Below are 12,459 nucleotides of genomic sequence, written 5' to 3' on the forward strand. Positions count from 1 at the left end.
CTAGTTCTCAACAGAACATGTGGGAAAAGCATTACTTTTTAAATTTGGCCAAAGAAAACATAAAATTGAAAAAAAATTCTACATTTCTATATTTTCTATATTTGTGCATCAAATCTTTGTTAAAGGTGCAAAAAGTCATAAACAAAAATCAGAAAAAGTCAATTTTTTACTTTTTTGGGCAGCATTTTGTGTGTACGGTTTAAATTTACATTTTTGTTTTCAGCATAGCATTTAAAGGCTTAGTTCACCCAAAAATGAGAATTCTGTCATGTCGTTCCAAACCCGTAAGACCTTCGTTCATCTTCGGACTATTTTACCGATGTTCTTGCTATGTTTCTGGACCTGGGAACATTGCAGTTGTGTTGCTGTCTATGGAGAGTCTGGGAACTCTTGGATTCAATCAAAAATATCTTAATTTGTGTTCCGAAGATGAACGAAGGTCTTACGGGTTTGGAACGACATAAGGGTGTGTAATTAATGACAGAATTTTAATTTTTGGGTGAACTAACCCTTTAAAAATACAATAATCATTTTTTTTTCGTCATGGTTAAAAAAACGAAAAATGAATGCATGCAAAAGTTCACAGACCAAGTATACATACAATATCCGTATTTCATTTTAATGCTTTTGCCTTTGTGTAGATATAAAGATGCCCATCTTTAAGCATGACTTTTGAAATGAAATAGTAACACTTTACAATAAGAGCCCATTTTGAACATTAAGATGTAGAAGTATTGTTCCCTGTTAGAGTGTATTCATTTCAACATTTACTATTACTAATACATTTTTAAATTTTAAAGTTTCTTCTGCTAACAATAGTCATTAAACGATGAACTAACTTTAATGATCAATATAATAATTAATATTTAAATTTGTATTCATTTACAAAGTATGGGTCAGTACTGTTTTTTTTTGTTTTATAGTAAAGCACTATTTTTGTTTTCGTTCAGTTTAAAAACTATCAGTTGATTAATCGGCATTGGCCAGTGCAGTCCAACCTAACTATCGGCATCAGTAAAATCCATTGGTCGACCTCTAGCTTTTCTGCCTTGTTTTCTTTTTCTCACACAACGTAAAATGTAAGCCTATCAGATGTAGGAAACATGCAGAAACAAGGTTGTGTTGTTGAGATGAATGTCAGCCTGGTATCCACATGTTATTTCCCTTCTATAGTCCTGTCCAACTTTCCTTGTGTAACAGCCCATCTCCCGGTATCTCCTCCGTGCTATTGAGATTGTGCTAGGAGACACACCACACCTTCCGGTGGCACGTATTGAATTGCCATCCTGGAGGAGCTGGACTACCTGTGCAACCTGATTGGGTTGCAGGGACTGCCACATTGTAGTAATAATGAGAAGTAGTGAGAAGGACCCTAACAAAATGCAAACCTGGAGACAGATCTGTCAGGAAGGATAAGTAGAGAGCAATTGTTTGACCACCTCCTGCAAAACCATTCTTTTTTGGGGGGTTGTCTTGCTGTTTCCTCTCCAGTGTACCTGTTGTTACTTTCATTTGCACCAAAGCAGGTAAAACGTATACACAAGCACTTATGCTTCTTAACCGGAAAGTTTAACTGACTTGGTGGTATACTTTGATGATTAAGTGTTACCTTAATTTTTTGAGCAGTATAGTTGGGTCATACCGTGTCAACTTTAAAACTAAACTAAAACTAAAATTTTTGTTAATATATTGCTCCAGCAGTAAATTGTTAAATTGTACACATTTTCAGGGGTCAAAAACCAAATGGGGATCACGTTGTATACAGATGAGTAATGTCTGAAGAACAAATAATGTAGCATGTGAATGGAGCCTTAATGGGTGTTTTCTTTACAGACTCGTCATGTAAAGTTGATGTTTAAAAAGTTAAAGTCTATGTAAAGCAATATTAAATAAATGTGTTCTGAGTTTGTCACAGCACAGAAAAATGTGTTAAGCACCTAGCCAAATTTGAATGTTAAAAAAATAAATAAAATAAGTTATAAAAATCTTGAAAAAATAAGCAGTATTCTCTGCTCTCAAGTTTGTAAAACTATCCAGTGTAAAATGTTCTCTGCAGAGTGTAGTGAATTTGCTTTCGCCAACCTAGGGAGGCGAAATAGTGATGGGTGATGAGTACTCATGTCACCAATGATGTTATGATTTTTGGATCACGTGTCACTTAAGGTGGGGTTATGAGTACATCACATAAGAAAGATTGGTGGGATCTCTAACTTGTAGAACCTCTTACTGTATCATCAACACAAGGAAGACACAAGTGTAATAAAATACATTTATTAACAAAAGATGGACAAGAGTAATCGACAACTACTAAATAAATAAGAACCATGAATAAAAAATAAATAAAGTGCATAAGATGTATAAAATGCAAGTGATTATGTTGGGTGTTGCTATGTCAGAGCTATGTTATCTGGAAAGATAAACTGTTGCTACTCTGAAACAAATAAGGTGAAGAACCTAATTATGCATCAAACAAATACGTGAAAGATTATTTATCAACTACAATCAGCTAATATAATATCTAATGTAAATTAGGCAATCATATACTGATAATATACAACAATGCCAAGGTCTCTGGAAGAGGTTTGGATAAGTGATAATTACATTTTCTGTGGTTGAGTGAGCAGTCCGGTGGTGGCGACTTCATCCACTCTCCTGGAGCACCAAAGGGTCCTAAAATCTGGAACACGCTGATGTGGCTCTGGAGTAGGTGCAGAAGGAAGGTCCTTGCCTGGAACATGCTAAATGTACCTTGAAGTGAAGGTTTCCTCGCCGGAGCTTAACCTTGTTGCAAATGTGTGTATGTCTTCTACCTCTCTGGGCTAGAGACTCAGAACTTGGTCAATCCACATTGTCTCTCTAGGATGGAGACTCAAGGTGTGCTGCATCTGTTGTTGTCTCGCTGGACAAAGACTCTAAACGTAGAATATCTCTCTCCTCACCGGCTGGAGGCTCAGAAAGTGGTCTTATCTGTTGCTGCCTCACAAGCTGGAGACTCAGGACTTGGTATCTGTTATTGCCTCTTCCCGCATGGGCCAGAGGTTCAGAATGTTGATGTTTCTGTTTCTCGGAATGGGAGACTCAGAACGAGTGTATCTGCTTGTGTCTCACCCTTGCAGGACGGAGACTAAGAACGGTGTATCTGCTATTGTCTCTCTGGATGGGACACTCAGAACGGATATCTGTTACAGTCTCTCTGGACGAAAGACTCAGAACTTGTTGATCTGTTAGTGTCCCTTCCCTTTCAGGACTCAAACTCAGAACAAGGAGTGTCTTTTGGAAAGGTATCTTTATCCATTTCCGATGAGGAGGAGATTGCAATTTGCCACTTCTCCATTTCAGTGCTGTGATTGGCTGTTTACATGAAAGTGGGGGAACATGGTGTGGCCCACCCTTCTTTCCTCCTCTAGAAGTTATTTGCATAGTCCAAACACAAATTTAGAAAACTGTCACTAAAGTTTTACTATGTGCATTTTTCACTTACCAAATCACAACCAGAAACATTAAGTCCAAACATGATGGAAAAAGATTGAACTGTCATGCATGCATTCATTTGTCCATTAGCAGCTGAGTTTGTGTAAGATGTTACATTACACATTGCTGTCACTGAGAATACTTATTTCTCTGAATAAGTATAAGATGTGTATGTTTTAGTTTGCATCAATTTAAGGTTTGAGAACATAGATATGAATGGATTTGGGTGTAACTCTGTGATCTCTCTGTTTCACCCACTGTTGCTGCGTCCAGAGGTCCTAAGGAATTTTTATGGAGGTCACCGGCTAAAACTTTAGGAATCAGTCTGTTGGTGGGTGAAGCGCAGAAACTGCATTTTGACCAATGAGAAGTCCTGTCCTTCCCGGGCTTTGTAACAAAGGTTGTCCTCCTGCCCTCTAAGAGGTATAAGGCTGTTGTCCTGGCATCTTTATCTGGTGGAGTTGGACAGTTTGCTTATGTTAATCCACCAAGATCCAATCAAAATGTAACAAACCTTTGTCCACTATTGTGGTCAGAGAGGGGCCCTGCCATAAACTGGGCCCTGGAATGTGCTGTTCACTACAAAAGGCGGGTTTTGGTGGTGATCCTTAGCTCTACATCAAGGTGGCTCTTCACAAAATTTAATCCACCTCTTCTTGATATCATCATTTTTTAGGAAATGTAAATAAGGAGACCGAGCTGTTTTGTAAATGATCACAACCAAGTAATATGCATTTATGTGATGAAGGCATAGCTAGCAAGCAAACTGTAGGCTGTAGTAACTAATGGTAATGATAGTAACTCGCGCTTGAGCAGGTGAACCACTGATGCTAATGTGCTCTAGTTATTATAGTGTTAGGGGAGGCGTCATCAAGAAAAAGGCCATCGTTCAGGCCACCCAAAAAATCCTGAACACAGAAATGGTGAAAAACTTTTTAACGGTCTAACGCCACAATTCAGTACTACGTAGTTCACAGTCTTTGTAACACATTTTCAGCAATACATTTCTAACATTTATGATGGGATTAGAAACAAATCTCTGAATTGCCTTTTACATGGACTTTAAAGTTATGACTGTTTTGTCTTGTTCCCAGTTGTTGATGTGTGGTACAGGAGATATTAACGTGCAGGACTTTAAAGCTCATGCTGTAATTGTTGGAGGGTCATGGCACTTCAGAGAAAAGGTAAGTGACTTAATGTTAAATATAGTTCATCCTTTTTTCAAGGTATGCACTTAACATAGGTTTATACAGAAATAGGGTTGGGTACCGTTCACATTTTAACCGGTACAGTATCGGTACCTGGATTTTGGTGCCAGTACCTTTTTTCAGTACTTTACTCTCTGTGTAATTACAAAAACATTTATTTCACTGAAAAAAATAAGTCCAAAAGTCTCGATTTCAACATTTTGAAAAATAGGGCTCTACAAACCCCCCCCCCCCAAATTAAATCGGGAAAATCGGCCAGCCCTATTATATTTATATTTATTTATTTATTCGTTTTATTTTTTTAGGGCTGTCAAAATGTTGATTAGAGTATTAAAAACTTGAAAAGTATTAAATTAAGGTACGTTTAGAACAGATAAAAATGTGCAATTAAGTTGCGATTAATCACAAGTTAACTCATGACAATCATGCGATTAATAGCAATTAAATATTTTAATCGATTGACAGCATATTGACATATATATATATATATATATATACAGTGCCTTGCGAAAGCATTCATACCCCTTCATTTTTTTCACGTTTTATGTTGATGCCTTATGTTAAACTGCTTTAAATGACTTTTTTTCCCACATCAATCTACACTCCATACACCATACTGACAAAGCAAAAACAGAATTGTCACAACTTTGTAAATTTATTACAAATAAAAAAACTGAATTAAGTATTCATACCCTTAACTAAATATTTAGCTGAAGCACCTCTACAGCCTCAAATCTTTTTGGGTATGATGCGACAAGCTTTGCACATCAGCATTTGGCAGTTATCTGCCATTCTTCTCCTCGCCTCTTCACCTCTCAATCTCTGTCAGGTTGGATGGGGGCAGACGCATATTTTCAGGTTTCTCCAGAAATATTTGATTGGGTTCAATCCCAGGCTGTGGCTGGGCCACTCAAGGACATTCACAAAGTTGTCTATAAGCCACTCTTGTAGTGTGCTTAGGGTCATAGTCCTGTTGGAAGGTGAACATTCTGCCCAGTCTGAGGTTCTGAATGTTCTGGACTGGGGTTTCTTTAAGGATATCTCTATATTTTGGTGCATTGAGCTTTTCTTTCTACTTTCTACTCTGACGAGTCCCTCACTCCCTGCCGCTGAAAAACAGCCCCACAGCATGAGGCTGCTACCACCACACTTTACTTTTGGATGCTACTCTGCAGGTGATGAGCAGAGCTGGTTTCCTTCAAACATGATGTTTGGAATTGAGGTTCATCAGATCAGACTATATTGTTTCTCACAGTCTGAGGGTCCTTTAGGTGCTTTTTTGCAAATTCCATGTGTGTTTTCATGTGTCTTAACTGAAGAGAGTAATGAGTTTGGCCACACCGCCATAAAGCCCAGATCAGTGGAGTGTTGCAGTGATGTTTGTCCTTCTGTAGGTTTCTCCCATGTGCATATATGATCATGGAGCTCAACTAGAGTGACCATCAGGTTCTTGGTCACCAGTGTAGACAAGGCCCTTCTCTATCAGTTGCTCAGTTTGGCCATGAGGCCAGCTCTAGGAAGAGTCCTGGTTGTTTCAAACTTCTTCCATTAAGGGTAACGGAGACTACATGCTTCTGTGACCCTTCAATGAAGCAGAACTTTTTTCTGAACTCTTCCCCAGATGTGTAGCTTGACGCAAACCTGTTTCTGAGCTCTACAGGCAGTTCTTTTGACCTCAGGGCTTGGTTTTTGCTCTGATATGCCCTAACCTGTTAGAACTTTTATTAAGACGTGTGTGCCTTTGCAAATCATACTCATTCAATTGAATTAGCCACAGGTTAACTTCACTCGAAGTGTAGTAACATCTACAAGCAATATGAATGCTCCTGATGTAAATTTCAACTGTCCCAGATAAGGGTATGAGTACTTATGCAGTGGAATCATTTAAGTTTTTTATTTGTAATAAATTTGCACATATGTTAAAAACCTGTTTTTTGCATTACCATTTTGGTGTATGGAGTGTAGACTGATGTGGGAAAAAAGTCATTTAAAGCAGTTTAACATAAGGCAGCAACTTTTACATTTACGTTTAGTCACTTAGCAGACGCTTTTATCCAAAGTGACTTACAAATGAGGACAATAGAAGCAATCAAAACTAACAAAAAAGAGCAACAATATTTAAGTGCAAATGACAAGTCTTGGTTAGCCTAACGCAGTACACATTGTATGGTATTATATATATATATATACACACACACACAAAGAAAAACAAGTAGATAGAATATAAAAAAATAGAAAGCTAGTGTTAGAAAAATAGAAAGCACTGTGTGTATATGTTAGTGAGCACTTCTCCTTTGCCGAGATAATCCATCAACCTCACAGGTCTGGCATATCAAGATGCTGATTAGACAGCATGATTATTGCACAGGTGTGCCTTAGGCTGGCCACAATAAAAGGCCACTCTAAAATCTGCAGTTTTATCACACAGCACAATGCCACAGATGTCGCAAGTTTTGAGGAAGCGTGCAATTGGCATGCTGACTGCAGGAATGTCCACCAGAGCTGTTGCCCGTGAATTGAATGTTCATTTCATTACCATAAGCCGTCTCCAAAGGCATTTCAAAGAATTTGGCAGTACAACCAACTCACAACCGCAGACCACATGTAACCACACCAGCCCAGGACCTCCACATCCAGCAATCGGTTTGCATAACCAAAGAATTTCTGCACAAACTGTCAGAAACGTCTCAGGGAAGCTCATCTGCATGCTCGTTGTCCTCATCGGGGTCTCAACCTGACTGCAGTTCGTAGTCGTAACCGACTTGAGTGGGCAAATGCTCACATTCGATGGCATCTGGCACTTTGGAGAGGTACACGGATGAATCCCGTTTTCACTGTACAGGGCAGATGGCAAACAGCGTGTATGGCGTCGTGTGGGTGAGCGGTTTGCTGATGTCAACGCTGTGGATCGAGTGGCCCATAGTGGCGGTGGGGTTATGGTATGGGCAGGCGTATGTTATGGACCACGAACATGGGTGCATTTTATTGATGGCATTTTGAATGCACAGAGATACCGTGACGAGATCCTGAGGCCCATTGTTGTGCCATTCATCCAAGACCATCACCTCATGTTGCAGCAAGATAATGCATGGCCCCATGTTGCAAGGATCTGTACACAATTCCTGGAAGCTGAAAACATACCGTGTCTAGATCCTGAGGCCCATTGTTGTGCCATTCATCCACGACCATCACCTCATGTTGCAGCATGATAATGCACGGCCCATTTTGCAAGGATCTGTACACAATTCCTGGAAGCTGAAAACAGTTCTTCCATGGCCAGCATACTCACCGGACATGTCACCCATTGAGCATGCTTGGGATGCTCTGGATCGGCGTATACGAGAGCGTGTTCTAGTTCCTGCCATTATCCAGCAACTTCGCACAGCCATTGAAGAGGAGTGGACCAACATTCCACAGGCCACAATCAACAACCTGATCAACTCTATGTGAAGGAGATGTGTTGCACTGCGTGAGGCAAATGGTGGTCACACCAGATACTGACTGGTTTTCGGACCCCCCTGGACCCCCAATACAGTAAAACTGCACATTTTAGAGTGGCCTTTTATTGTTGCTAGCCTAAGGCACACCTGTGCAATAATCATGCTGTCTAATCAGCATCTTGATATGCCACACCTGTGAGGTGGATGGAATGAGAATATTCAAATGCAAAGATTTTTTCCCCCTAAAAATATAGAAAGATTTCTATCAAACGATACCAACCTTTTGACTCTCCTTCCTACAGTCTTTGAGTTATGAGTCATTATTTTTGTGTATGTCACTCAGAAATAAAATCAACTTCAGTGAGGCAAAAATGCCCTCAGGACTTAAAGGGTTAAATAAAACCGAGAATATGAGCTCTTATCATCCGCTTTGTCATTTATTTTTTTTAACACCATATGTGACATATTTTCTCTCACACATACATCTGCTTATCTCTCAGCATGAGAAAACGTCTGTTTTCCGTCTTTTAGTTTTAAAACAGACCAATTCGCGGCACTTTGCAAGCTTTATTACATTGTAAACTGATGGACATACAGAATCATACCTGAAACAGAAAACTCCTCACTTCGGAAACTGTAGGCTTCCACACAGACGCACACACACATCAACATATCTCTGCATGAGAAGAGTTTATTAGAAGGAGGGGGGGTGTCTCAAAATTAAAGATGAAAGATGCAACATAATGCCAGCAGGGGTTAAATAATTAAATAAATAAATAACAAACAGTTAAAGCTGCAGTCCGTATGTTTTGCCTCTTTGTCGCCATCTCTGTTTGAAAACCTGCAATTGCAGCTGTCTGCGGAATTATCTTTCTTGCGTGGATTGTGCTCCAGCACGGATGAATATAATCTTTTGAGGAGTATGTGTGTGTGGCAGTCAGTCACCGCACCGGTGTGGATATTCACCATACTTCGCAATCACAGATTCTAGCCTACGTCTTGGAATATATGACCCAAATAAGAATTTTCACCATTTCCATCTGAACAAGTAACAAGTCTGTCACGTTTGTTCTGACCAACTGAGGAAAAAAGCATTACAATAAATCACGCTACCAATGCTGATTAAATCTAAATGAGCTCATATCACATCAAACCCTGCAAATTATTATTGTTATATTTTATTCTCAAATTATTAATGTTAACAACATCAGCATTGCCTGTATTAGCGTGTAGATTTCACTTTCTGTACAGTCTAATCTCTAATTGTCATACCATTCGAATTTTATATTAAGAAATTATTTTAACCCAAAAAGCAAATTTATGCTCGCTTCGAAGTGGTTGTCTTTAAAATACAGATCTTGTGGTAGTCCCAGGCTATCTGTAATCAGAAGCACATTTAAAACCGGAATATAATTTACAATCCGCCATCAAAATGATAAATTTAATTATTCTAGCTGCTGTGAGAAAAGGCTATAAACGATCCACCGGCAGGATCCTCACATGCGATAGCCTAGTAGCCGGGACAACTTCTTTATGTTTACTAATGTGACGTAATGACGCAGTGGCATGCTCGAATTTCCTGCGAAAACCTACCCGTACCACTAAATTAGAAACATTATTATAAGCTAACCGTTGTGAATCGGGCAAAAGTAAGGCGGTAGTTTTGAACACTGGCTTGTTATGTACTTGCTCAAATGCTGATTTCGGATCATTTTTAACCCAAAAAAATTACGGACTGCAGCTTTAATTCTGCCGAAATACATAATAAATGAAACCGTTTTGATGTTATATTATTGATTGCTTATGTTGCTAAGGGTGTTGCTCAGTGATTCACAGAACCGTTGGGTGAAGCGGTCATAGCCGTGCTGTATCGTGACTAAAACACAGCTGCTGACCAAACAGAATCGAACTAACCGTTTTATATATATATATATATATATATATATATATATATATACATGCATTTTCTTCTTTTAGAACAAGGAGGTCAAATTGACAGATGGAGGTTATCAAATTCTTCACAGAGATGGGGGAGTGGACATTCCTTACCAAATCTTGATAAGAGGAATATACATGGTCATTGAGGCAAATAATGGACTAATTGTCATGTGGGACCAGAGGGCAAATATGTTCATCAAACTCAGTCCAAACTTTAAGGTGAGAAATACATCTAAAGTGATGTATCATTGAATAACTGCCTCAGAGACCACAGTGTATTGGACTCGGATGATCAAATTTAAAACATTTGAAATGCAAGTCACGTAAAGATAGCTTTCGGTTTATGATGTTAATACTATCGCCAACCAGGAAAGGTTGCTAGTTTCCAGCCGCTCCCCGTATTAATTTCAGCGTAGTAGGACGTGCACTCTAATGTAAACATTCACTAACATTAGCAAATAATAAATTAAAAACTGACCATGAAAACAGTATTTTCCAGTCAAGATGGTAAACAAATTATCTTTTTACCAAGTTCAAGGGGATTACCCATATGTTTGGATTGTTTGGAAATCTGTATTTTATTTAAAGGGGTCATATGATGCGATTTCAAGTTTTCCTTTCTCTTTGGAGTGTTACAAGTTGTTTGTGAATAGATAAGATCCCTAAAGTTGCAAAGACTAAAGTCTCAAACCCAAAGAGATATTCTTTATAAAAGTTAAGACTCGCCCACGCCCTCCTAAAATGCCTCGTTCAAACACACCCCCACGTCTATGTCACGATGTGGGAAGATTTGCATAACACTGCCCAAATGTATATGCAAAGAAAAAAGGCATAACTTTGATTCTCGCTGTAGTATTGTTGCCGCCACCATATCGTGGAGACACTGTGTGTTTAGTTGTGAAAGCGAAACTACTTTGTTTGGCCTTCCAAAAGTGGACACAACTAGAAATCAGTGGTTAAGTTGTATTTACAAAACTGTTCCAGAACAGTTCAAACCAAATATTCAGATGTGTGTAACGTATTTTACGGAGGACGAGGACTGTTTCCTGGGAGAGTAGCCTAAAATGCTATTCATCAGTTCTGGTGAATTCAGTTCCCCTGTTTCCCCTTCGGCGCGCATGCTGACCACAATCTATGATGCTGACAAATAATGCTGACTCACAGCCTGTAAGTACATTTTCATATTTAAAGGATTTACCACTGATGATTTAAACGCGAGGTTTGAGCAGTGTAGAGTAGCGTTTGTTGTTTGTCGTTTCTCCGATCACAAATGCAGACATGGTTTTATGTTTACGCGGTGTGATGCAACGCAATGTGTAAAAAGACAGTATAAGTCATTATAATCAGTAATTATGTCCCCACTGGATGCAACAAATGCCTCATTTATAATGGGTTTTATTGGTTTTGTCTCATCGCGCTGGGACATGGCATCACAGTATGGTAAGGGGCGTAACATTTCCGTCACACGCTTGAGGTATTCGGCCAATCATAACGCACTGGATAGCTGGCCAATCACAGCACACCTCACTTTTCAGACCGATGAGCTTTGTAAAAATTGACACGTTTCAGAAAGGCGGGGCATAGAGGAGAAACAATAATGTACAGTATGTGGAAAATAATGTGTTTTTTTAACCTTAAACCACATAAACACATTTCATTACACCAAATACACAAAATAATGTTCTTTTTAGCAACATCATATGACCCCTTTAAATGTAAACCAGTGGATCTACAAAAATCTAATGCATTATAAAAATCTAAACAATTAAGACACTAAGATATATTTATATGTTATTTAATATAATAACTCATTGATAATAATTGTTTAAATTAATATAATAATTGATACTTTTGACTCATCCGTTTTCTTAAAAATTGTTTAAAGGCTGAAATGTGAAGTGCAGATCTCAAAAAGGTCTTAAATTTTATTTTAAAAAATCTTGCAGATACCAGGTTATTTTATGGTACCATTTGGAATAACTTTTTTTTTCTTTTTTTTTTTTCTCTCTCGAATAAGCCCTTTTTAACTGTCCTCTTAGGTTGTTTTGAGAATGTTCTGTAGGCCACTAATAAAAAAGGACCTCTGTACATTTGTTTGTTGCAAATTTACAGACAATGCAATTGAGATGTTTACATTGGCTTGTTGGGGTAATATTTCTGTCCACTGACAGCAAGGTTTTCCTTCTGAATTGGCACAAGTGCTACAAGTGCACAAGTTTTATAGTTAATAAAATCTTTAAAAACAAATTACATTAGTTATAATTTATACTTTAATTTCCTTCACTAAAAAGGAAATTGAGTAAGACGGTGTAAAAGGTGTGTGGACGTGGATTAGTAATCTGGCCTCTTGTATAGGAGAAAAAATGCTGGCTCTTGTCACTATCAAAGTTGCCCATCCCATA

General features: G+C 38.5%; 1 protein-coding gene and 1 long non-coding RNA gene across 5 annotated transcripts in view; one reads left to right on the forward strand and one right to left on the reverse strand.

Annotated features, from left to right (window-relative positions):
* LOC107573237 (apoptosis-resistant E3 ubiquitin protein ligase 1-like) overlaps nt 1-12,459 on the forward strand; it is an 87,552-nt gene that overhangs the window by 67,868 nt on the left and 7,225 nt on the right. For 3 of the 4 annotated variants that reach the window (XM_016259671.1, XM_016259676.1, XM_016259672.1), the window contains one exon: nt 4,566-4,655. The exons of the other annotated variant lie outside the window; for it this stretch is intronic. In XM_016259671.1, coding sequence (XP_016115157.1) covers nt 4,566-4,655 — 90 coding nt within the window. The remainder of the gene's footprint in view (nt 1-4,565; nt 4,656-12,459) is intronic. 4 annotated transcript variants of the gene reach the window in all.
* LOC107573238 (uncharacterized) lies at nt 3,570-5,258 on the reverse strand. Its single transcript, XR_001607473.1, has 3 exons — nt 5,246-5,258; nt 4,793-4,804; nt 3,570-4,050 (listed from the first exon to the last, which is right to left on the reverse strand). It is a non-coding gene; the product is annotated as an uncharacterized lncRNA (long non-coding RNA).

This window comes from Sinocyclocheilus grahami, unplaced genomic scaffold (assembly GCF_001515645.1).
Source record: "Sinocyclocheilus grahami isolate Dianchi unplaced genomic scaffold, SAMN03320097.WGS_v1.1 scaffold1901.1, whole genome shotgun sequence".
NCBI lineage: Eukaryota > Metazoa > Chordata > Actinopteri > Cypriniformes > Cyprinidae > Sinocyclocheilus > Sinocyclocheilus grahami.